The 25,248-nt window shown below is 38.0% G+C and overlaps 1 protein-coding gene across 1 annotated transcript; it reads right to left on the bottom strand.

Annotated features, from left to right (window-relative positions):
- Positions 1–22,927: 22,927 nt before the first annotated feature.
- LOC308418917 (vomeronasal type-1 receptor 45-like) lies at positions 22,928–23,866 on the bottom strand (the record flags this gene model as incomplete). Its single annotated transcript, XM_080914444.1, is given in 2 exon segments — positions 22,928–23,842; positions 23,846–23,866. Coding segments are annotated over 2 exon segments (936 nt in total).
- Between the last annotated feature and the right edge of the window lie 1,382 nt (positions 23,867–25,248).

The following is a 25,248-nucleotide window of genomic DNA, read 5'->3' as shown; positions in this document are numbered from 1 at the left end:
CACCAGCCAAATGCCTACACTTGAGCTTAGCTATATCAAATAGAATACCGATAAAGAAAATTCATGACATATGTGCTTATATGTTAAACTGGTGGAGGAATCCTCTGAAATTACCTTCTCTTCACTCTTCCAAAATTATTTACCTTGTGTCAAATCAATCAATCAATCAATCAATCAATCAATCAATCAAACAAACAAGCCATAGCATTTGGCACAGGTGAGCCCTTGTCAAGTTTACACTCAAACTCATCACTGTTACACTATAATTTGTCTCTTTATTCCTTTCCCAAGATGTCATACTAATATCAACATCACAATGTAAACATTATATATTCTTTATAATTTCAATCTCCATTAAATTATAATCTCTTACAATATGTGATGTCTCTCCCAAATTTTCACTCTCTAAAATATTGTTTTTCTAACATTTTCATTTTCTACAAAATTCACATAGTCTCTGCAAAACTTCAAGTTATTAATAACACTCAAAAATCCTTTAAAAGTTCAAAGTCTCTTAATTGTGGGACCCTGTAAAATAAATAATAACTTAAATATTTTCTTGTTTTCAAAAGGAAGAAGGAGAGCAAAGTCACAATCAATTTCAACAAATTCCAAGAGGTGTAAAACTGTGTCACATTTCTGGGTCTCAAAAGAATCCTCTGGTCTCCCCCACAGTGCTGGGAAAGCCTTCCACAGCACACACAGCTTGTGTCCTAGACTCAAGTCAGCCCCACCCCACAGCAGCTGTCGCTGTCCTTGGAAGATGCCCTATGATACTGACATCTCATATTGCTTGGATCTGCCCTTCACCTGGGCTGAAACTTTATTGGGAGCCTTGCCTTAACTCTGTTCAAATATTCTAACCCTGCCATAAGGTGCCAAGTCACAGGGTCACTCCTGTATTCCTTCCTGCCTTCAGAACCAGCACAACCTGAGAGACTCTTAAGCTACCAACTTTGATGTGAGCACCATATGCAGCCTCAGCTGTATCTGTACCACTGTATCTGTGTGCTGACCCCAAGAAAACACTTGTCAGAAGATTTTAATTTTTCCAGCAAAGCAAATGTTTCACTTTCATTGTTCTTAAAATATAAATGACTCATAGAATCTTTAAGGGACTTTCTAACTTCCCCTTGGAACTTCTTAAGACAAACCTCCATCTCTGCACTGGCCTCAGCATTATTTTCTAAGACTACACAGAATAAGACACTAAATTATCAGCATTCTATTTTATAACCCACAGCTTCCAAATCTTTCCACAATCTTTGAATATCACATGGCCAAATCTTCAAAGTAATACCCAATAACCTAGTAACACTTTCTGTCTTGGCTAGAATTTCTGTTCCTGTGACAAAATTCCATGATCAAAAGCAAGTTGGGGAAATGGATTATGTCACTATGTACCTTGTAGTTCTTCATCCATGGAAACTGAAACAAACTCAAGACAGGAGCCTGGAGGCAGAAACTGATGGAGAAGCTACAAAGTATTGCTGTATAGAGATGACTCCATAAAATGGATGGTGCTTAATTATCTCCATTGTATTGTGAAGTTCTTTGTAAAGTTTATGGGTTTGTTTTTCCCAATTCCAGTCAGAAGAATCAGAACAAAGTAGGTGTGGAGAGATAGTTCTGTTTTTCAATGATCAAGACAATAGCAGTTGTTTATGGTACAAATGCCATAATGAGCTGTAGATGTTCTGTGATCTGTGTGCAGCAGAGGAATCTTTTATACACTTTATTTCATAGAAGGAAGACACACCTGTATATTTTAAAGTAGTAGCTGACATCTTATCTGTGTTTGCATGAGCCGACTAAGAAGTACAAGAATTCTAAAGGGATTTCTCTCACTATGTTTCTGAAAAAGTGCATTTTTATTTAACTACCTTGAGATAATCAGAAAAAGGAAATATAAGAGGAAAGCAAACAAAAAGTAAAAAAAGAAGATAGAAATGAAAAGAAACTTGACCTTTATGAACAAACACCTCATGTTGTCAGCGCACCCAGGCAGCGTGCTGTCAGCTCTGTAGAGCAGGTACAGGCTGTGCCTGAGTCAGGGTCAATTCAGCAACTCAGCCCTGCAATCCTGAAGCTCCCAGAAAGTCAGGAACATGCAGAGGCTGTGACTCCTAAGTGATATTCCAAAATTCATGGCTTCAGGAATTCTAGCTTAGAAAAAACTGGGAAACCTTATCTTTCTGGAGGTGTCATTTGACAAGAGCTAAGAGAAAACTTACAGTGATGTGATTACTTGCCATCACAAACACCAGGGTATCAGGAAAGACACAGACAGAAGTTCTCTAGTTATTCTGCTACCTCCAAATTTCCTCTCCATACAGATCTATATAATTTTATATCCTAAGATCCAGAGCTGTGACGGTACATACCTTAATTCTGGCACGTCCTAGCTAGAGGCTGTGGATGTTCTAGTTCAAGGCCAAACTGGTCTACAAAGTAGGTTCCAGGATAGCCAGGGCTTCACAAAGAAATCCTTTCTTGAAAAGTCAAACAACAAAATGAATCAGTAAGGCATAATTCATAATTTTTTATAGAAAACACTGAGGTGAGTATGAACCCTCTTCAGACACAAGCCACAAGGAATTCTCTAGCCTGCCCCTTCACAGCTGAGCCTCAGCTGTTCACACCTTTCTGGCTGAGAATGGGTTAGGAAACCAGGAGAGAGGACCCACACCCTAAACTCTGCAGAATGATTTAAGGGACACTTGTCTAAAAGGAATGGAGAGAATAAGCTGTGTTAGGCCTGGGATAATCTATTTGCCATGTGCTGTGATTGCATTTTGCACAGTGTAACAAACAGGCTACTATCAAGAGACATGAAATTCTGTATGTTGTGCACATAGCAGCAGAAAAGGCCACTGGTTTTTAAATAGGTCCAATTAGAGGAGACTACATTGAGGAAAGGAAAGGAAGGCATTTGTTCAGATTAGGAAAGGAATCATGTATTGAAGAAGAAAAAACTAAGAGGAACCTAAGCAGTTCTAAGTTAAATTTGATTTGAAATATGTGGCTGCTCACGGCAGAGAATTGAAACTCCTTATGCAGCCTGAATCAAGGAAGCCCTGATTTTAGCCTTCATGGAATTCCACAGTTACCCAATTCATGCACAAACATGATCCATTGGGTCACCAACTAGAGGCACTTGGTATGTGACAGTGGCTCTTCTTTATAAAAACTGCTTGAGGATGAAGTTACTCAGTTTGGATGTCAGTATTTGCCCAATCCCATCTTAAACTTAGAAAGACACTAGGGAGAAATGGCAGTTATACTAGGGAAGACAAAGATATCACCAAGCAGGTTCTAGTGCTGTTTTAAGAGATGCCAGAAGTAATTGAACTTTAGGAATGAGATGGGCAAACTGAAGAGCCTTTGAGCTGAGTGATGGCAGCTGTTTCTGAAAGACTGTGTAAGGAGACTCAGACTGGCAGGGAGAATGTTACCCGGACTTTCTATGTCAACCTCCAGAAACAGCAGGAATGGATACCCTAGAGGAGCATCATGGCACAGACTCTATTCATCAATATGAGATCCCACACAGTGCTGCAGCTCATAGACTAGTGGTGGCTACTGAGAGGTTTGGCTTTGCTGGAAATTAGTTCTGACATCACTCCCATTAATTTTGTGGACATTTCTAATATCAGAATATTAGAAAGGATATTTATTCAATGACTAGAACATAGAAAATTACTAATAAACACAAATTTATATCCATTAGTACCCTGTTCAGTGTTTATTAACAATCTGTGTCCTGTAACCTCTTCACTAGTGATTCAGGTGACCACGCCTACCAACCAGGCAGAGTGAGGCTAACAGCTGACATAATTTGTGAAGTTAAACAGGGAATTGAAAGGCTCTTAAGAAAATTCCAGTAGATAAAAGTCAGTAAAGAGCCCTCTGTTAGGTGAGATGTTAACATACAACCCATTTCTTTTTATAGGCTTTTAAACTTCTATATTCACACTAAAAAATACTGTATTCACAGTATATCAACATTATTCTTTTTTGTGGGATATAATAAACAAAAGCAAAATTAAATGTATTTGTTTACATTTGTAAGTAAAACATCACTACATTTCAAGATGCATACAACTACCAGTTCTGAAACCCTTTAGGATTTACACCATAAAACTTATGGATGATAAAATAAATCTGATATTTAGGTTAGAAAAATTATTTGAAATTAAAATTAACTGACATCTTATAAAAATCTATGTTACTTATGACCTTAAGGAAATGAATATCCTTGCAAGAAAATGCACCTGATTCAGAACACCATTCCCTGAGCTGTGGTTCCTTCAGAGCTCAGAGTCACCATGGCAGATGCTGAAAATTCCCCTGCAGGTCCAGAGTTCTTCCTCTCACAGCCTGCCTGGGTCCTAACCTGCTTCTGATTTTGTTCTTCAGAGTAGGAACTTACTCAAATGGAAGTGGCAAGGACAGTTGGAATCTGAACCTATGAAGATCCTGCAGAGGCTTATAACAAAAGGGAGTCTTTAACACAGATCTGCAGCCTGTAATTTAGTGACTGTTAGTGACAAGATCCCAGTGGGGAGCAGGCACATGTGGCACCCCAGTGGAACATTTTACCTGTTGACATGACTCTGTTGGATAACAGCCATTCTGGGAGAGCTGGACCCAAACATTTGCTGAGATTCTTTGGCACACCTGCTACTTAGGTAGGTACAGAAAGTAATCAGTCTAAATTTTCTTATTTGCCCCTCAAGTAAAAGGAGTACAAATTAACTTCTACTCATTAATTCATCTGCTTAACAGTGAGACCTCTGGTGCTTCTTTGAGCTTCTATGTTTCTGATTATATCCACACAGTGAATGACCGGTGGATTCTTCCACGGTCTTCAACACACTGAAAACCTGTATCCAAGAAATTTTGGTTCAGTGCCCTACGACTTCCAGGTTTTTAACTCTTAGTAAACAGTAAAATGAGTTAAAAAAGAGATAAAAACATTTGGGAGGTTGGGTATGTGTAATCATAGGCAGCTTGAACATAACTGTGTCCAATGCCAACCCTGAACTGGATTCTTCTCTTCATGGAACATGAATGTCTATCTTCCTCTTCACTGAAGGTAGCAGGAAGCCTTAATATCTGTATGGACATCAATGAGATTCAATTTTGACTCCATCCTCAAGATACTTTAAATAGAGTAATGTAAAGATCTTTACCAATGGAGCTTTTGCTCATACTCAGAAAGAGTCTAATCATCCTGGGTGGCCTATTAGTGTTTTTGAGTCTCAAAATAAGAAGACAGTATTTTATAATGGCTGTTTTCTATATATGAAGGAATCATACAGGAGAAAAGCAAGAAAGATTACCTATTTTGACAGAAGACTGGAGACTTAAGGAACTATATATATATATATATATATATATATATATATATGTATGTATATAGTTATATATATAGTTATATATATAGCTTCATATATATAGTTATATATATAGTTATATATATAGCTTCATATATATAGTTATATATATAGTTATATATATATAGCTTCATATATATATATGAAACAAATATATATATGTTTGATATATATATATATGAAACATTTCATATATATATGAAACAAAACAAAAAAAGAAACCAATACCATCTTCTCTCTACAATCCCACACCAGGTATGTGTGGGAGTGAAGCCTCAGAGGAAAGCAAGGCACCCATTAATAAATACCTACCTCATTCCAAGGGGGAAGCTCTAATGCTACCCAGTGGATTCATGAGCATTTTAATGAGCATATAAAACTTGGGATGGAAAAGCCCTCAGCATGGAGAGCACTTTAAAATATTCATCTCATGTTCATCCCTGTCCTGAGTGTGTGGTGCTTCTGTCCTAATCTCTTTCACAAGCCATTACCATCCAATTGTAACAAGGTTTCCTTAAAGTCCATGTAGCATAGTATAGTACAAAAGCGAATGTGGCAGAGAAAGTGGCCTTTGCCCTTGGCCCCTGCTTTGCAAAACCACTGTTCTCTGCAGGATCAGACTCCTCTTGGCTAAGGGGACAAAAGTACACAACCCAGATCCAAAATGAACTTGCTCTGTGACTCTGGGTGGGTGAATCAAGCTTGCTGAATTTTCATTTTTCTGAGTCTTTAAAACTGATTTAAAAAGTTTTATGAGCATGTTTCTGTATATATGCAAGTTAACAACATGCTTGCTTTGTGCCTGATTGCTATCAGAAACAGGTACTGGTTCCTCCAGAGGTAGTGACAGATGTTTGGCAGCCCTGCACAGGTGCTAGGAACTGAACTGAAATCCTCCAGACAGTGGCCAGTTTTCTTCAGTGTTGAGATTTATATCCAGCCACTCACATCCAAACCATTTATAATGCTGTGTTCATGGTACTTAGTCTTTTGATTTTTTCATATAAATCCTTGGGTATATTTGCTGTTTCTATGAAGAGAACTTGGAAATTCTGATGTGATTACATCTAGTGTGTGAATGGCTTCTGAGAGCAGAGCCATTTACACAGCATTGATCTTCTCAGTCCTTGAGCATGAGGAGTCCTTTCCCTATTCTAGGATTTTTTTTTTGTTCAGCGTTTAAAATTTTTAATTGTGTAATTCATTCATTTTCTTTGTTATACTTAACTCAAGGCATGTTACTTGTTTACTTATTCATTTACTTAAGATTCTTATCAATAGGATTCTTTCTCAACAGGTTTGCTATCACTGCACAGGGAAGCTGCACATATTTAATTATGTATCATCTTCCTTTCTGGAGCTTTAAGAGGCCAAAAAGTTTCTTAAGGTTTCTTATGTACACAGCTGCAAGTAGCCTGATCTCTTCATTTCTATCCCTTCCATCTCATTTCTTTGACTTATTGCTCTAGCTATACCTTGGAGGATTATAATAAACAAGAGGGAAGGTGGAACCCTGTTTACACCCTTTATTTTAGTGGACATTCTTTTTTTTTTTTTTTAAACGACTTTATTTTGCAAAACAAAGATAAATGTAAAGATTTTAAACATTTTTTGCTTAAAATTATACATTTTTTTCAGTACTGTTTTTTCAGACATTAAAATAAATTTAACATGAAACCATGTGAATATGATTTTTAGTCAGTACTTGATTTTTTTCAAGGGCTTGACAGTATGCATTGAAAACGTACTAGTTGCAATGAGCGTAAAGTACATGCAAAACAAAACGCAACATGGAAATAGTCAAAGTCTTCTTGTTTTGTGAATATATGTATATTTTTTGTTTTCTTTATTTCTTGGACTTCATACAGTCTGTGAGTTGTTTCTGGGGGAGTGCAAGCCTCTGGGGTTAGCATCCCACTATCAGTGACTGCATATTATGTCTGTTCTTTTGTGACTGGGTTATCTCACTCAGGATGATCTTCTCTAGATGCAGCCATTTTCTTAAGAATTTGGTTAAGTCATTGATTCTGGTGGCTGAGTAGTATTCCATTGTGTATATGTACCACAATTTTTGTATCCATTCGTCTTCTGAAGGACATCTGGGTTCTTTCCAGCTTCTGGCTATTATAAATAGAGCCGCTATGAACATTGTGGTGCATATATCTTTGTTGTGTATTAAAGTGTCTCTGGGGTATATGCCCAGAAGTAGAATAGCTGGGTCTTCAGGTAGTACTATATCCAATTTTCTGAGGTATCGCCAGACAGATTTCCAGAGTGGTTGTATTAGCTTGCAACCCCACCAACAGTGGAGAAGTGTTCCTATTTCTTCGCACCCTCGCCAGCATCTGCTGTCATCTGAGTTTTGGATCTTGGCCAATCTGACTGGTGTGAGGTGGAATCTTAGGGTTGTTTTGATTTGCATTTCCCTGATGGCTAAGGATGTCCAGCACTTCCTCAGATGTTTTTCGGCCATTCAATGTTCCTCAACTGAAAATGATTTGTTTAGCTCTGTACCCCATTTTTTAATAGGGTTATTTGATTCTCTGGTGTCTAGCTTTTTGAGTTCCTTGTACACCTTGGATATTAGGCCTCTATCTGATGTGGTGTTGGTAAAGATCTTTTCCCATTCTGTTGGTTGCCGTTTTGTTTTCTTGACGATGTCTTTAGCCTTACAGAAACTTTGCAATCTCATTAAGTCCCATTTGTTAATCTTTGACCTTAGAGCTTGAGCCATTGGTGTTTTGTTCAGGAAATTTTCTCCTGTGCCTATGTGTTCTAAGGTTTTCCCTACTTTCTCATCTAATAGTTCCAGTGTATCTGGTTTAATGTGGAGATCTTTAATCCACTTACACTTGAGCTTTGTACAAGGAGATAAGAATGGGTCTATTTTCATTCTTTTGCATGTTGAGTGCCAGTTGGACCAGCACCATTTGTTGAATAGGCTGTCCTTTTTCCATTGAATGTTTACTGCTCTTTTGTCAAAAGTCAGGTGACCATATACATGAGGGCTCATTTCTGGATCTTCTATTCTATTCCATTGATCCACTTGCCTATTTCTGTACCAGTACCATGCAGTTTTCAGCACAATTGCCTTGTAATATAGCTTGAGGTCAGGGATAGTGATTCCCGCAGATGTTAGATTCTGAAAATGTAGTATAATTTTGACTACAGATTTGTCAAGTATAGCCTTATTATGTGGATGTATGTGCATACATTCCTGCCTTCTTTTATCCTGAAAACCAGTTAGATTTTCACAAAAGCTTTTTATACATCTATTGACAGGATCCCATTGTTTTTCTCTTTGAGCTCTACCTTTTTCTCTTTTTTGTCTCTCTGTTCATTAACTAAGAAATCCTGGGGAACAGGTGTAAGACATTGACTTCTTATAAAAACTAGATTGTAGCCATTAGACTAGAGTACTTGTTAAGGCCAGATATTCATGATAGATTAGGGTGGATGCAAAGCCTGGCTATGTTATGTATTAATGGAACCATGTAAATTTTCAGCCTTACAAAAACCCTTGTTACTTGTTTGTCACATTGGGTGGGAAGTGCTTTCTTGCCAGGGTGTTGAGGTATTAATTACTAGATAATAGATGCTTTGTAAACAGTGAGTGCTTTCTAAGCCAGTCAGGAAAAGATAGATTGTGCGGTCTCAAAGGAGGACACCCTACAGCAAGCTTATGTGCTTGACCAATGTTGGCCACCTAAAACAGCTGTCTGTGAGTGAGTATGTTTTTTATTACTGTCTACAAATGAATGAGAAAATATCAGCTGTTTTAAAGACAAGTCATTCTCTGCTTGAATGGAATAAAACTACATTTTTTAGCAATTCACTACAGGCTGAAATACCCTGCATGTTCTGGTTTTTGAGAACTCTGATGCTAACATTTGGCTTTCCTGCCTCCTGCAGCACTTACAGAGTGGTCTTGAGTAAGATTCTGAAGGGAAAATGGAAGATTCTGTTCTGTGGTGGCCTGTTAAGCATCATAGATAGCCACACTGCACAAATGAAGTATTATTATCCTAGGATCACCAGTGAAAGGGCAGGAGGTACTGGATTTCCTCACAGAGTATTAGGTTTCTCATCAGGTATTGGGTGTCTTCAATGACCTTTATTCTATTCTTTATGCTCAGGATGTTAGGGGCAAAAAAATCCACAATATCAGCTGCCTGTTTTTCATTAATTCTGTTCTTTGATTTTGTATACTAGGGTAGAAGTAAAGAGGCTGCCAAGCCCTCTCCTGGACACTGTTCAGGATGCTGTGGATTCCTTAGTGCCCTCACAAACAGAGTCTTCATTCTATAGGTATCAATGTCCAAGTCCAAGATCCCTAGGATCCTGTGGCTTTCCTGTTCATTGTCTCACAAGCACCTTTCAGGATGATATGAATAATGGAAGAAACATGTATCTCTGGAAACAAACACTGGCATTGTTGTCCCAGTCCAGCAGCTCTGTTTTGGGCATGAGTATGAAAATGAATACTGTCTACTTTAGAAAGCCAGATTCCACTAGTTTCATGAGCATGTTCTAGGCACATCTGTGACAGTCTCTTGACTAGTACACTTTTGGTAGGTAGCTACACCCTAACTGTATAATCTTTTGCTATGTGTTGTGTAAAAAGGAGAAAGCAGCTAATTACCAGCATTTATCTCTCTACTCCTTGAATGTGAAAATTTTACCCACTGCTTCATGTTCCTGATGTGTCTTTCCCACCATGATGGGTTGCATCTTCACATCATGATTAAAAATAGACACATTCTTTTTTAGGTGTCTTGTAACTTAAAAAAAACAAATAGGGATCTAATACTATTACCAAAGAGGTGCCCTAATCATTTTTTTGTAAAACTCTTCCAAATCTCCTGCGATTTCTCTGCAGTTGCTGATAGATGAAAGATGAAGGTCATCAGGTTGCTAGGGAGACTCTCCTTCTTTGAAGTTCTCTGAAGAACCAGAATCACCTTTCTGTCACAAGGCTATTGCCTAAGGGCCTGGACACTGGTGAGGCTGTTACTGCAAATTGTCATGATGTACAGGCTTCTATCACCTACTCCAGGTTTTAAGGAATTGTTCACATGAGGATATATGCCTTAGTGACTGGCAAGCATGCAGGTTCATGATTTCTGGGATCCCTGTAGGTGATTAGCCCAGGAAACCTGAAAGAAAAACTGAAAATCTTGATGTCTTTGTGTCAAGCTTTCTAGGAGGACATTTACCTATCCAGGGCAACAGGGAAGTAGGTTTTCCTGTCTGCACCCTGTAGTCATTTTGTACTCAGTCTCTTCCTGAGTTCTGGCCCTGGGCCCTCAGTTCACAGGCTCCTTCACATCCTGGAATGGATTAGGAGACAGGACGAGCTAGGGGACAGTTTCATGACTCATAGAGTATTTTTTCTTCAAAACTTCTCTGTGTTTCATACATATTTAGAAAGGTGAAGAAAAGAATGAAAGGAGTCTTGTATGCCCACATTCTCTCCAGAGCCTATGGACATGGGTTGTTTAGCTTAATAAAAAAACCATGGCCTCTCACTTGGGCCAGGGTAGGGGATTTAAGTTTTAGGGAGAGAAGGTGGGTGTAAACAAAGAGAAGATAATATTCACTTTAATAGATCTATTCAAAATTTCTTCAATCCCTCCCTGGCTTTGGCACTGATTCTGGGTCTGTGGGATCTCACTGTATCTTGCACACATGTTAGAAATTGAACTGAACCTAGTGGACATGGAAAATATGAATGAGAGTTTTTTTTTTCCCACACTGCTGTGTCTGGTCAGCTTCTGCAGTCTCAGGTGTCCTAGTTTGTTTATGTTCTCATAAAACCATGACCAGAAAATCTTGGTTTGGTAAAAATTTATTTCAGCCTATACTTTACACACCATAGGTCAATACTGAGTGAAGTCATGCCAGAAACCCCAGACAGAAACCTTGAGGCAGGAATGGAAGCAGAAGACATAAAGAAACAATATTGCTTGGTTATTGACTTACTTCTGATGGCTTGCTTTCACATATTTACCTCAATAATGTACTAGTGATGTTTCCTTGAGCATTATCAACAAGAGAGATAAGTTTTTATCTAGACTAATCAGAGACACAATGAAATAATCCAAATTCAAAAGATCAGCAATAAAAAAGAAGATACAACAACAGAAAATGAAGGAATTTATGAAAATATAAGATCCTACTTATCTTTACAAGACATTTAACATGAAGGGGTGTTGAATATTGTCATTTGCTTTCTCAGCATCTAGTGAGATGACCATGTGATTTTTTTTCTTTGAGTTTGTTTATATGGTGGATTACATTGATGGATTTCCATATATTAAACCATCCCTGCATCCCAGGGATGAAGCCTATTTGATCATGGGGAATGATCATAGTGATGTGTTCTTGGATTCAGTTTGCAAGGATTTTGTTGAGTATTTTTGCATCAATGTTCATAAGATTGAACTGAAGTTCTCTTTCCTTGTAGGGTCTTTGTGTGGTTTAGGAACGAGGGTTATTGTAGCCTCAAAATATGAGTTAGGTAGTGTTCCATCAGATTCTATCTTGTGGAATAGTTTGGAGAGTATTGGTATTATGTCATCAATAAATGTCTGATAAAATTCTGCACTGAACCCATCTGGACCTGGGCTTTTTTTAGTTGAAAGGCTTTTAATGACTGCTTCTACTTTTTTAGGTGTTAAGGGATTATTTAGATTGTTTACCTGGTCCTGGTTTAACTTTAGTATCTTGCATCTGTCTAGGAATTCATTCATTTCCTTCAGACTTTCCAGCTTTGTTGAGTATAGGCTTTTGTAGTAGGGTCTGATGAATCCTTTTTTTTTTTCCCACTTTTTTAAAACAACTTTATTTTACAAAACAAAGATAAATGTACAAATTTTAAACATTTTTTTGCTTAAAATTATACATTTTTGTCAGTACTGTTTTTTCAGACATTAAAATAATTTTTACATAAAACCATGTGAATATATTTTTTAGTCAGTACTTGATTTTTTTCAAGGGCTTGACAGTATGCATTGAAAACCTAATAGTTATAATAAGCGTAAAGTACATGCAAAACAAAACGCAACATGGAAATAGTCAAACTTCTTGTTTTGTAAATATATGTATATTTTTTTGTTTTCTTTATTTCTTAGACTTCATACAGTCTGTGAGTTGTTTCTGGGGTAGTGCGAGACTCTGGGGTTAGCATCCCATTATCAGTGACTGCATATTATGTCTGTTCTTTTGTGACTGGGTTATCTCACTCAGAATGATAGTCTCTAGATGCAGCCATTTTCTTAAGAATTTGGTCAAGTCATTGTTTCTGGTGGCTGACTAGGATTCCATTGTGTAAATGTACCATAATTTTTGTATCCATTCATCTTCTGAAGGACATCTGGGTTCTTTCCAGCTTCTGGCTATTATAAATAGAGCTGCTATGAACATTGTGGTGCATATATCTTTGTTGTGTATTAAAGTGTCTCTGGGGTATATGCCCAGAAGTGGAATAGCTGGGTCTTCAGGTAGTACTATATCCAATTTTCTGAGGTATCCCCAGACTGATTTCTAGAGTGGTTGTATTAGCTTGCATCCCCACCAACAGTGGAGAAGTGTTCCTCTTTCTCCGCAGCCTCACCAGCATCTGCTGTCATCTGAGTTTTGGATCTTGGCCAATCTGACTGGTGTGAGGTGGAATCTCAGGGTTGTTTTGATTTACATTTCCCTGATGGCTAAAGATGTCGAGCACTTACTCAGATATTTCTCAGCCATTCGATATTCCTCAATTGAGAACGTTTTGTTAAGCTCTGCACCCCATTTTTAATAGGCTTATTTGATTCTCTGGTGAATCTTTTTGAGTTCTTTGTATACCTTAGATATTAGGACTCTATCTGATGTGTAGTTGGTAAAAATCTTTTCCCATTCTGTTGGCTGCCGTTTTGTTTTCTTGACAATGTCCTTAGCCTTAAAGAAACTTTGCAATCTCATTAAGTCCCATTTGTTAATCTTTGACCTTAGAGCTTGAGCCATTGGTGTTTTGTTCAGAAAATTTTCTCCTGTGCCTATATGTTCTAAAGTTTTCCCTACTTTCTCATCTAATAGTTTTAGTGTATCTAGTTTAATGTGGATATCTTTGATCCACTTACACTTGAGCTTTGTACAAGGAGATAAGAAAGGGTCTATTTTCATTCTTTTGCATGTTGAGTGCCAGTTGGACCAGCACCATTTGTTGGATAGGCTGTCCTTTTTCCATTGAATGTTTGCGGCTCCGTTGTCAAAAATCAGGTGACCATATATGTGAGGGCTCATTTCTGGATTTTCTATTCTATTCCATTGATCCACATGCCTATTTCTGTACCAGTACCATGCAGTTGTCAGCTCAATTGCCTTGTAATATAGCTTTTAGTCAGGGATAGTGATTCCTGCAGATGTTTTCTTGTTAGAGGATGGATTTCGCTATTCTAGGTCTTTTGTTGTTCCATATACAATTGCACATTGATCTTTTCAATTCTATAAAGAGCTGTGTTGGAATTTTGATGGGGATAGCTTTGAATCTGTAGATTGCTTTTGGTAAGATGGCCAATTTTAAAATGTTGATCTTTCTAATCCATGAGCATGGGAGATCTTTCCATTTTCTGAGACCCTCCTCAATTTCTTTCTTTAGAGGTTTGAAGTTCTTGTCATAAAGGTCCTTCAATTACTTAGTTAAAGTCACACTAAGGTATTTCATAGTATTTGTGACAATTGTGAAGGGTACCTTTTCCCTAATTTCTTTCTCCACTTATTTGTCCTTTGAGTATAGGAAGGCTACTGATTTGTTTGAGTTGATTTTGTATCCAGCCACTTTGCTGAACTTGTTTATCAGCTGTAGGAGTTCTCTGGTGGATTTTTTGGGGTCACTTAAGTACACTATCATGTCATTGGCAAAGAGTGATGTTTTTATCTCTCTTTTTCTGATTTGTATCCCCTTGATCTCCTTTTGCTGTCTAATTGCTCCAGCCAGGACTTCCAGTACTATGTTGAATAGGTAGAGAGAGTGGGCAGCCTTGTCGAGTCCCTGATTTTAGTGGGATTGCTTCAAGTTTCCCACCATTAAGTTTGATGTTGGCTGTTGGTTTGCTTCATATTGTTTTTATTATGTTTAAGTATGTACCTTGGATTCCTGTTTTTTCCAGGACTTTTAACATAAAGTGGTATTGAATTTTGTAAAATGCTTTCTCAACATCTATTGAGATAACAATGCAATTTTGTTCTTTGAGTTTGTTTATATGGTGGATTACATTGATGGATTTCCTTATGTTAAACCATCCCTGCATTCCAGGGATGTATCCTACTTGTTCATGATGAATGATCATTTCGATGTGTTCTTGGATTCGGTTTGCAAGGATTTTGTTGAGTATTTTTGCATCAATGTTCATAACTGAGATTGGTCTAAAGTTCTCTTTCCTTGTAGGGTCTTTGTGTAGTTTAGGTACGAGGGTTATTGTAGCCTCAAAAAAAATGAGTTGGGTAGTATTCCATCTGATTCTATCTTTTGGAATATTATGGAGAGTATTGATGTTATATCCCCAATAAATGTCTGATAAAATTCTGCACTGAATCCGTCTGGACCTGGGCTTTTTTTGGTTGGGCGGCTTTTGATGACTTCTTCTATTTCTTTACGTGTTATAGGTTTATTTAGATGGTTTATTTGGTCCTCGTTTAACTTTGGGATCTTGTATCTGTCTAGGAATTCGTCCATTTCCTCCAGATTTTCCAATTTTGTGGAGTATAAGTTTTTGTACTAGGATCTGATGATTTCTTGAATTTCCTCAATTTCAGTTGTTATGTCGCCACTTTCCTTTCTGATTTTGATAATTTGTATACTCTCTCTTTACCCTCTAGTCTGGCTAGGGATTTATCAATCTTGTTGCTTTTCTCAAAGAACCAACTCTTGGTTTTGTTGATTTTTTCAATGGTTCTTTTTGTTTCTATTTGGTCTATTTCTGCCCTAATTTTGATTATTTCTTGCCGTCTACTCTTTTTGGGTATGTCTTCTTCCTTTTGTTCTAGGGCTTTTAGCTGTGCTGTCAGGTTGCTGATGTAAGCTCTCTCCAGTTTCTTTTTGGACGCAGTTAGGGCTATGAGTTTTCCTCTCAATACTAATTTCACTGCATCCCATAGCTTTGTGTATGTTGTGTTCTCGTTTTCGTTGGATTCTAGAAAGTCCTTATTTTGTTTCTTTACTTCTTCTTTGACCTTGCTATCATTTAACAGAGCATTGTTTAGTTTCCATGTGTATGTGGGCTTTTTTTGTCTTTGTTGTTGTTAAAGACCAGCCGTAGACCATGGTGATCTGAGAGGATGCATGGGAGTATTTCAATCTTCTTATATCCATTGAGGTTCGCTCTGTGTCCAATTATGTGGTCAATTTTCGAGAAGGTGCCATGGGGTGGTGAGAAGAAGGTGTATTCTTTTACTTTAGGATGATATGTTCTGTATATATCTATCAATTCTAGTTGGTTCAAGGTCACTGCTAGTTTTGCAGTGTGCTTGTTCAGTTTCAGTTTCCATGATCTGTCCATTGGTGAGAGTGGGGTATTAAAGTCTCCCACTATTATTGTGTGGGGTGAAATGTATTTTTTGAGCTTTAGTAGGGTTTCTTTTATGAATGTGAGTGCTTTTTTATTTGGAGCATATATGTTAAGAATTGAGAGTTCCTCCTGACAGTTTTCCCTGGTAATGAGTAAAAAGTGTCCTTCCTTATCTTTTTTGATAACTTTTGGTTGGAAAATACTTTATTCGATATTAGATTAGCCACTCCAGCTTGCTTCTTGGGGGCTGTTTGCTTGGAAGATTTTTTCCCACCCTTTTACTCTGAGATAGTGTCTGTCTTTGTCTCTGAGATGAGTTTTCTGTATGCAGCAAAAGGCTGGATTTTGTTTATGTATCCAGTCTGATAGTTTATGTCTCTTTATTGGGGAGTTGAGTCCATTTATGTTAATAGATATTAAGGAATAGTTGTTTCTGTTTCCTGCCATTATTGCTTTTGTGGGTTGAGTTGTGTCTTTGTCTTTTTCTTCTTTTAGTTTTCTTGTTTAGGAGTTTTCTTGTTTTTACTAGGCTGTATTTTCCCTCATGGTATTGGGTTTTCCACCTATAATTTGTTGTAGTGCTGGGTTTGTGGTCAGATATTGTGTAAATTTTGATTTTTCTTGAAATATCTTCATCTCTCTATCTATGGTGATTGATAGTTTTGCTGGGTATAGCAGCTTGGGCTGGCACTTTTGCTCTCTTAGGGTGTGCATGATGTCTGTCCAGGCTCTTCTAGCTTTCATAGTCTCTGTTGAGAAATCGGGTGTGATTCTGATTGGCCTGCCTTTATATTTTACCTGACCTTTTTCCCTTAGTTCTTTTAGTATTCTTTCTTTTTTTTTGGGCACTTGGTGTTTTGACTATTATGTGTTGGGAGGTATTTCTTTTCTGGTTCAACCTATTTCGAGTTCTGAAGGCTTCTTTTATACTAGTGGTCATCTCATTCTTGAGGGTAGGGAAGTTTTCTTCTACGATTTTGTAGAAGATATTTACTGTGCCTCTTAGTTGATACTCTTTGCCCTCTTCTATTTCTATTATCCTTAGGTTCGGTCTTCTAATTGTGTCTTGGATTTCCTGGACATTTTGGGTTAGGAGCTTTTTGTTTTTTCATCTTCTCTGGCTGTTTTGTCTATGTTTGCAATGTTGTCTTCTGCCCTCGAGATTCTCTCTTCGATCTCTTGTAATCTATTGGAAATGCTTGCATCTGTGACTCCTGATTTCTTTTTTTGGTGTTCTGCCTCTAGGGTTTTCTCTTTTAGTGTTTTCTTTATTGTGTAAATTTCCGTTTTAATTTCCCTCTTCCATTCCTATATTTCTTTTGTTCTATTTTCCTCTAGTTCTTTGAGTTCTTTGAGTGTTTTTCTTGTTTCCTCTTTAAAAGCTTCTGAATCGTTTTGTTTTTTTTCCCGTTCTTGTTTAAGTATCTCTATCAGCATATTGAGGTATGTTTTCAGTTCTGCGTCTTCTTTTTCTGGAGTGTTTGGAATTCCGATGTTTGCTGTTCTGGGAGAGCTGGGTTCTGGTGTTGTCAGGTTGTCTTGGTTTCCTTGGGATATACTCCGTAGGGAGCCATTTGTGCTGCACCCAAACATGGTGTTGGCTTTCCGCTGAGAACTCAGCAAACAGAGCTGTTGCCCAGCCAAGAGACTTAATGCGCATGCACCACATAAGTCACAGCCCACCCCCGGGGCACATGATTGAGCTACAGGAGGATGCACCAATCAGGTAGCAAGACAAGTCTCCTAGGCATGTATAGCAGTGCAATTTCTCCCCCATGTGAGGAGATGAAGAGGAAGACAGAGAGAGAGACCCCACGTGGAGGAATGGCGGAGAGGCACCATGTGGAGAGGGACCCGATAGGAGAGATTGCGGGAGGTCCCGCGTGGACAGAGACTGGACAGAGAGATCGTTTGTGGGGAACTGCGTGTGAGAGGTCGTCTAGACAGTAGAACTCGGTAGGAAGTCCCCGACTCAGAGACAATTTCATGCTCATGAAGCCCCTGCTCAAAGTGCTGTTCAATAAATGTTATCCACAGAAGAGTTTGTTTTGTTGCACGCCTGTTCCTAGCGGCGGGAAGCGTGGGTGCGTGACAATACTCTTTTGCTTTCCTCTTGCCATTTTGTTGTCAGTGATATGTTCTCACCTTTCTCTTGTATCTGGTCTGTGTCCTTGGATCTCCACTGGTCAAGGTGGCAAATGGGCCCAGCCCTGTTCTATGCCTCAGGGTCGCGGGGAGGGAACAGAGTTTCCATAGTTCTGTTCCTGGTCCCTGGATCTGGCAGGTCGGAGTGTGCGCCTCGCGTGCGCCCTACACAGAGATGTCTCTGCTCCCTGGCTGCTCAGATCTCCCACTTACCAGTCTCTCAACCTTATGAGCTGGCATTCCCATTGGCAGATGGGCCGGGCTCAGCTGCCGGGTGGAAGCAGAAGTTCCAAAGTTCTGTTCCTGGTCCCTGGATCAGGCAGCTCGGAGGGCGTGCTCTGCGTGCGCACTCCGCAGAGATCTATCTGCTCCCCGACTGCCCAGATCTCCCACTCACCAGTTTCTGAACCCCTCGGAACTCTCCATTCTTAATATATATGCTCCAAATAGAAGAGCACCCATTTTCACAAAAAAAAAAAAAAAAAAAACCCTACTAAAACTCGAAAAATACATTGCACCCCAAACAATAATATTGGAGACCTCAAAACACCACATTCACGAATGGACAGAGATCATGGAAACATAATCTGAACAAGGACACAGTAAAATTAGCAGAGGAAATGAACCAATTGGAATTGATAGATATCTACAGAACATATCATCCTAAAACAAAAGAATATACCTGCTTCTCAGTACCTCACGCCACCTTCTAGAAAATTGATTATATACTTGGTTCCAAAACAATACTCAATAATAAAGGAAGACTGAAATACTGTGATGCATTTTGTCAGATCACCATGGTCTATGGCTGGTCTTTAATAACAACAAAGACAACAAAAAGCCCAAATACAATGCTCTATTAAATGATACAATGGTCAAAGAAGAAATAAAAAAAGTAATTAAAGATTTCCTAGAATGTAATAAAAACTAAAAAAAAATATATACCCATTTCTATGAGATGCAATGAGAGCAGTATTGAGAGGAAAACTCATAACTCTGAGTGCTTCCAAAGAAAACTGGAGAGAGCATACATAAGTAACTTGACAGCACAGCTGATAGCTCTAGAACAAAAGGAAGCAGATACACCCAAGAGGAGTAGATGGCCAGAAATGATCAAACATAGGGAAGAAATAGACCAAATAGAAACAAAAAGAACCATTCAAAAAATCAACAAAACCAAGAGCTGGTTCTTTGAGAAAATTAACAAGATTGATAAACCATAAGCCAGACTAACTAGAGGGCAAAGAGAGAGTATTCAAAATAATAAAATCAGAAAGGAAAGTGTAGAAATAACAACTGAAACTGAGGAAATTCAAGAAATCATCAGATTCTACTACAAAAGCCTGTACTCAACATAGCTGGAAAATCTGGAGGAAATGGATGAATTCCTAGACAGATACAAGATAACAAAGCTAAACCAGGACCAGGTAAACCATCTAAATAATCCCATAACACCTAAAGAAACAGAAGCAGTCATCAAAAGCCTTCCAACCAAAAAGAGCCAATGTCCAGATGGGTTTAGTGCAGAATTTTATCAGACATTTATTGACGACAAATTACCAAAACTTTTCAATCTACTCCAAAAAAAATAGAATCAGATGAAACACTACCTTACTCTTTTTGAGGCTGCAAAAACCCTTGTTCCTAAACCACACAAAGACCCTACAAGGAAAGGGAACTTCAGACCAATTTCAATTAAGAACATCGATGCAAAAATACTCAACAAAATACTTGCAAACAGACTCCAAGAAAACATCAAAATGATCATTCACCATGACCAAGTAGGCTTCATCAATGGGGATCTGGGATGGTTTAAAATACAGAAATCCATCAATGTAATCCACCATATAAATAAACTCAGAGAAAAAAGCCACTTGGTCATCTCAATACATGCTCAGAAAGAATTTGACAAAATTCAACATGCTTTCATGTTAAAAGTCTTAGAAAGAAAAGGAATCCAAGGCCCATACCTAAACATAATAAAAGCAATATACTGCAAACCAACAGCCAACATCAAACTTAACGGTTGGAAATTTGAAGCAATCCCACTAAAATCAGGGTCTGGACAAGGCTGCCCATTCTCCCCCTAACTATTCAACATAGTACTGGAATTCTTCGCCAGAGTAATTAGACAGCAAAAGGAAATCAAAGGGAAACAAACTGGAAAGGAAGAAGTAAAAACATTACTCTTTGCAGATGAAATGATAGTGTACTTAAGCGACCCAACAAGTTTCACCAGAGAAAAGCTACAGTTCAAAAAAAAGTTCAGCAAAGTGGCTGGATAAAAACTTAACTCACACAAATCAGTAGCCTTCCTCTACTCAAAGGACAAACATTGTGGAGAAAGAAATTAGGGAAAAGATACCCTTCAAAATAGTGACAAACATATGAAATACCTTGGTGTGAGTCTAACTAAGCAAGTGAAGGAACAGTATGACAAGAACTTCAAACCTCTAAAGAAGAAAATGGAGAAAGATCCCAGAAAATGGAAAGATCTCCATGCTAATGAATTGAAAGGATCAATATTGTAAAAATGGCCATCTTACCAAAAGCAATCTACAGATTCAATGCAATCCCCATCAAAATACAAACCCAATTCTTCATTAAGTTAGAGAGAGCAATGTGTAATTTAATCAGGAATAACAAAAGACCTCGAATAGTGAAATCCATCCTCAACAACAACAACAACAAAACATCTGCTGAAATCACTATCACGGACCTCAAACTATATTACAAGGCAATTGTGCTAATAACTGCATGGTACTGGTTCAGAAATACGCATGTGGATTAATGGAATAGAATAGAAGATCCAGAAATGAGCCCTCACTTATATATGGTCACCTGATTTTTGACAAAGGAGCTGATAAACACTCAATGGAAAAAGGACAGCCTATTCAACAAATGGTGTTGGTCCAACTGGCACTCAGCATGCAGAAATTTGAAAATAGAGCCTTTCTTATCGCTTTATACAAAGGTCAAGTACAAGTGTATCAAAGATCTCTACATTAAACCATGTACATTGAAACTATTAGATGAGAGAGTAGTGAAATCCTTTTAACACATAGGCACAGGAGAAAATTTCCAGAATAGAAAACCAATGGCTCATGCACTAATATCAAATATTGACAAATGGAACTTAATGAGATTGCAAAGTTTCTGTAATGTAAGGACAGTGTCAAGAAAACAAAACAGAAGCCAACAGGTTGGGAAATGTTCTTTACCAACCCTACATCAGATAGAGACCTAATATCCAAGGTATACAAAGAACTCAAGAAGCTAGACACCAGAGACTCAAACAACCCTATTAAAAAATGGAGTACAGAGCTAAACAAAAAGTTCTCAATTGAGGAATATTTAATGGCTGAGAAGCATTTAAGGATGTACTTGACATCATTAACCATCAGGGAAATGCAAATCAAAACAACGCTGAGATTCCACCTCAGATCAGTCATTTTGCCAAGATCAAAATTTCAGATAACAGCAGATCCTGGTGTGAATGTGGAGAAAGAGGAACAGTTCTCCACTGTTGGTGGGGTTGTAAACTGGTACAACCACTCTGGAAATCAGTCTGGCGATTTCTCAGAAAATTGGAAATAGTACTAACTGAAGACCCAGAAATTCCACTTCTGGGCATTTACCCCAGAGAAGCTCCAACATACAGCAAAGACACATGCAACACATGTTAATAACAGTTCTATTTATAATAGCCAGAAGATGGAAACCACCTAGATGTCCTTCAGTAGATGAATGAATACAAAAAATTGTGGTAATTTACACAATGGAGTACTACTCAGCTATCAGAAAAAATGACCTTATGAAATTCTTCAGAAAATGGATGCATCTAGGGAATATCATCCTGAGTGACATAACCCAGTCACAAAAGAACAGACGTAATATGCAGTCATTGATAATTGGATACTAAACCCAGAAAGCTCTGAACACCCCAGAAACAACTACAGACTGTGAGAAGTTCAAGAAAAGAAAAAGAAAAAGAAAAAAAACCCCACCATGTTTACTCCTTACATACCAAGAAAACTTGACTAATTTCAGGTTACTTCCTGTTTTCCATGTACTTTATGCTCATTGTAACCAATAGGACATTAATCCACACTATCAAACCTTATTTTAAAAAAGCCAACCAATGACAAAAATGTATTCATATACTCTTATGCAAAAATGCTTAAAATTTGTACATTTATCTTTGTTTTTTAAATAAAATTCTTCAATTAAAAAAGGAAAAAAGAATAAAATAAACTGATATTAAGTTTTGTGAAAACTAAAAAAAAATATTTACAAACTGAAACCAAGAACACATCAAAACAATTTTCATGATCAAGTAGGCTTCATTTCAGGCATGCAGGGATGGTTCAATACACAGAAATCCATCAAGATAATCACTACATAAACAAACTCATATAAAAGAACACATGATATTCTCATTAGATAGTTAGAAAGCATTTGAAGAAGGTTAATGTTCCTTCATGACAAAATTCTTGGAAAGATCAGGAACTGAAGGATCAGACCTAAGCACAGTAAAAACAATATACATTAACCAGTAGGCAACATAGAAAATGCATAGAGAAATAAAATTTTAAAAGTAAAACAAAAACACGGTTGTTATAACTTGAAGAACATGTGAGTATAACTTCTGTTACATATTTACCATCAGATTGGTTAAAGTAAATCATTTTAACAGAAAAATAGCTTCATATGTTACATATGCAGAAGCACATAGCAGAAATGGTTGACAGTTCTGATGCTACTACTAGGTTTCTCTTAAAAGATAAATAATCATTCAACATTTATTATTCTCCCACACATAGACCCCAAAAGTTAATGCATTTTTTCAGTGCTCATAAATACAAAAGGGCTGACTGTAGCATAGATGTGCACCATAAATATTTGAATATAGTAAGATGTTAGATCATTAAGAAACATAGTTCTTGTGCAGGAGAGAATGCCATCAAAGATGGACATCAGCACAAAGAAGCTCATGAGTATCAGAATGGTCTGGGATGCCCTTTGCTCTGGGGATGGTTTTGGGGAAAGGCTGGTACCTTGAAGATACTGTGCCTGTTTCCTGTGCCTGAACAAGAGAGCCACCATATACCATGTCGAGAGGAGCATCAGACTAATAAGAAAAATGTCTCTGATGGCCAGCAGTGTAGAAAACATGTTTTGCATGAGGTAAGTCAGGGGTAGAATAGAACAGGACTGACTAACAAACATAAAGTGATTCCTGGTCAAATTGGGGGTGGCAATGATGGATACTAAGAGGTGACTGCTAATGGACATGTAGAAGACACTCAGGAAAAGAATGGCACAGGAGACATAATGGGGAGATTTATGCTTGAACTTTGCTAAATAGGAATTTCTGGGACTAAGGATGATGGCCTGGAGAACACTCAACAGCGTGCTGGTACACAGGGAGAGACCTCTTAAAATTCTGTACAGGTACACAAGGAGTTTACATATGATGTCATCCCATCCCCTCCATGAAATAAAAATGTCTGTGGCTATGAATGCCATCAGCATTAGCATGAGCAGGTGGATTAGGGACAAGAGACCAATGGGCAGGTCAGTGAGTCTGGACCTGTGTCTACGAATAAACTTGAGAATGTAGAGAAGCAGAAGGAGGCTGTTGGCTGAGATCCCAATGCCAATTTCAGAGAAAAGGGCGTTCCTTATATTAGAATCAATGTGAAATCTGTTGTTCTTATTCATCCTGTGTGAGAGCAGTGGTTGAGGTTAAAAGCACAGAATCTTGCTCATCACTGCTTGGCAACTCTGTTCCCATGATCTTATTTCCCCAAAGTCCTCAACTCCACCTCACACCCCATACCATCCTCACACTCTTTTGCTAAGGTGATCCATGTCTGGATCCTGTGTCTCATTATGGCTGAATAAGTGTGTGAGCTAAATCATTATTAAATACTGGACACTTCATAGGTTATATCTTTCCTACTTAGCATGTGGGATTTTCCTGGAACTGTAACACCAAATTGTTTGGTTTTCATGTAGAACATCTCGATTGCCATGACCATTACCATCACATACAGAGATTGAATGAGGAAGATTCAGTGACAAAAAGACAACTTCCCAGTTAAAGAGCACCCATGAATTGAATATGCGCTTATCCTATTTGGGGTTTTTTTTTTACATTATCCATTGTAAAGTTAAGAATTTTAATATACTTAGATATCAAATGCTGGAATTTTGATATGTGTATTCAACATTTCCCATTCAACCAACAATCTACCATTTCCTCCAAGTGTGATCTTGCATACTTATGCTTGCCTCCAGTCACCTCCTTTTGGATGTAAACACAGTCATATGCCTGTAGCAGGTGGACACGAGATGTATAAGAACATGCTGTTTACACACCAAATTCGACAGTGTGCAGCACTAGATGGTCTTTATGGATATATCATGTGCTGATTCTCTCATGCTGTGCCTTATATTTGTGCTCTGAAGGATAAGATAGATCATGGTAACTGGTCACCTCTGTCTCTGCTTGGAACAGAAAAGAAAAGATAAAATTTACAATACAGCAGGATACTGGAATTACATCATTTCCAGAACACTCACGTGAACAATTCAGTCTTTGAGTGATGATCTGTAACTGAATCTACAATGTTTCTAAACTCAATCCAGAACAGCCTCCAAGAGAAGAGCAATGTGTCAAATGTCAGCAGGAGCTTACTCCATGTCTTCCTTCAGCACATGGAGTCAAAGGAAATAGAACTACAATTAAAAGTGTTGGAGTTATCTCCTATGACGGTATTAAAGAAAAAGGTCGAACTCAGTCTTGAAAGACAGGCTCTATAAGGGGCCACATTTCTTCTTTTCATACTTGAGGTGTGATTCTGCTCCAGATTTCTGATAAGCCAACTACAAGTTTGTATTCAACAATGTCCTGTATATTTTGTTGAATTGGTACAATTTATTGATTCGACACTGACTAACTAAAACAGTAGGACCAAACACATGTCAGGTGCGAATGCCTTTATTGCATGTCACTTCTAATAATTCATTATCCTGAGTGGTTGGGGAAGGACCTTAAGGGACTTACAGGCAGAAACTGATACACGATCATCATTTACTGGCTTTTCACTTCTTGGGTTTCCCAGTCTGTATTCTTAAGTATCTACCAG

This window comes from Micromys minutus, assembly GCF_963924665.1.
Source record: "Micromys minutus genome assembly, chromosome: 3".
In the NCBI taxonomy this organism is placed as follows: Eukaryota; Metazoa; Chordata; class Mammalia; order Rodentia; family Muridae; genus Micromys; species Micromys minutus.
The sequence above is the reverse complement of the archived record's forward strand: the minus strand, read 5'-3'. Positions and strand labels throughout refer to the sequence as shown.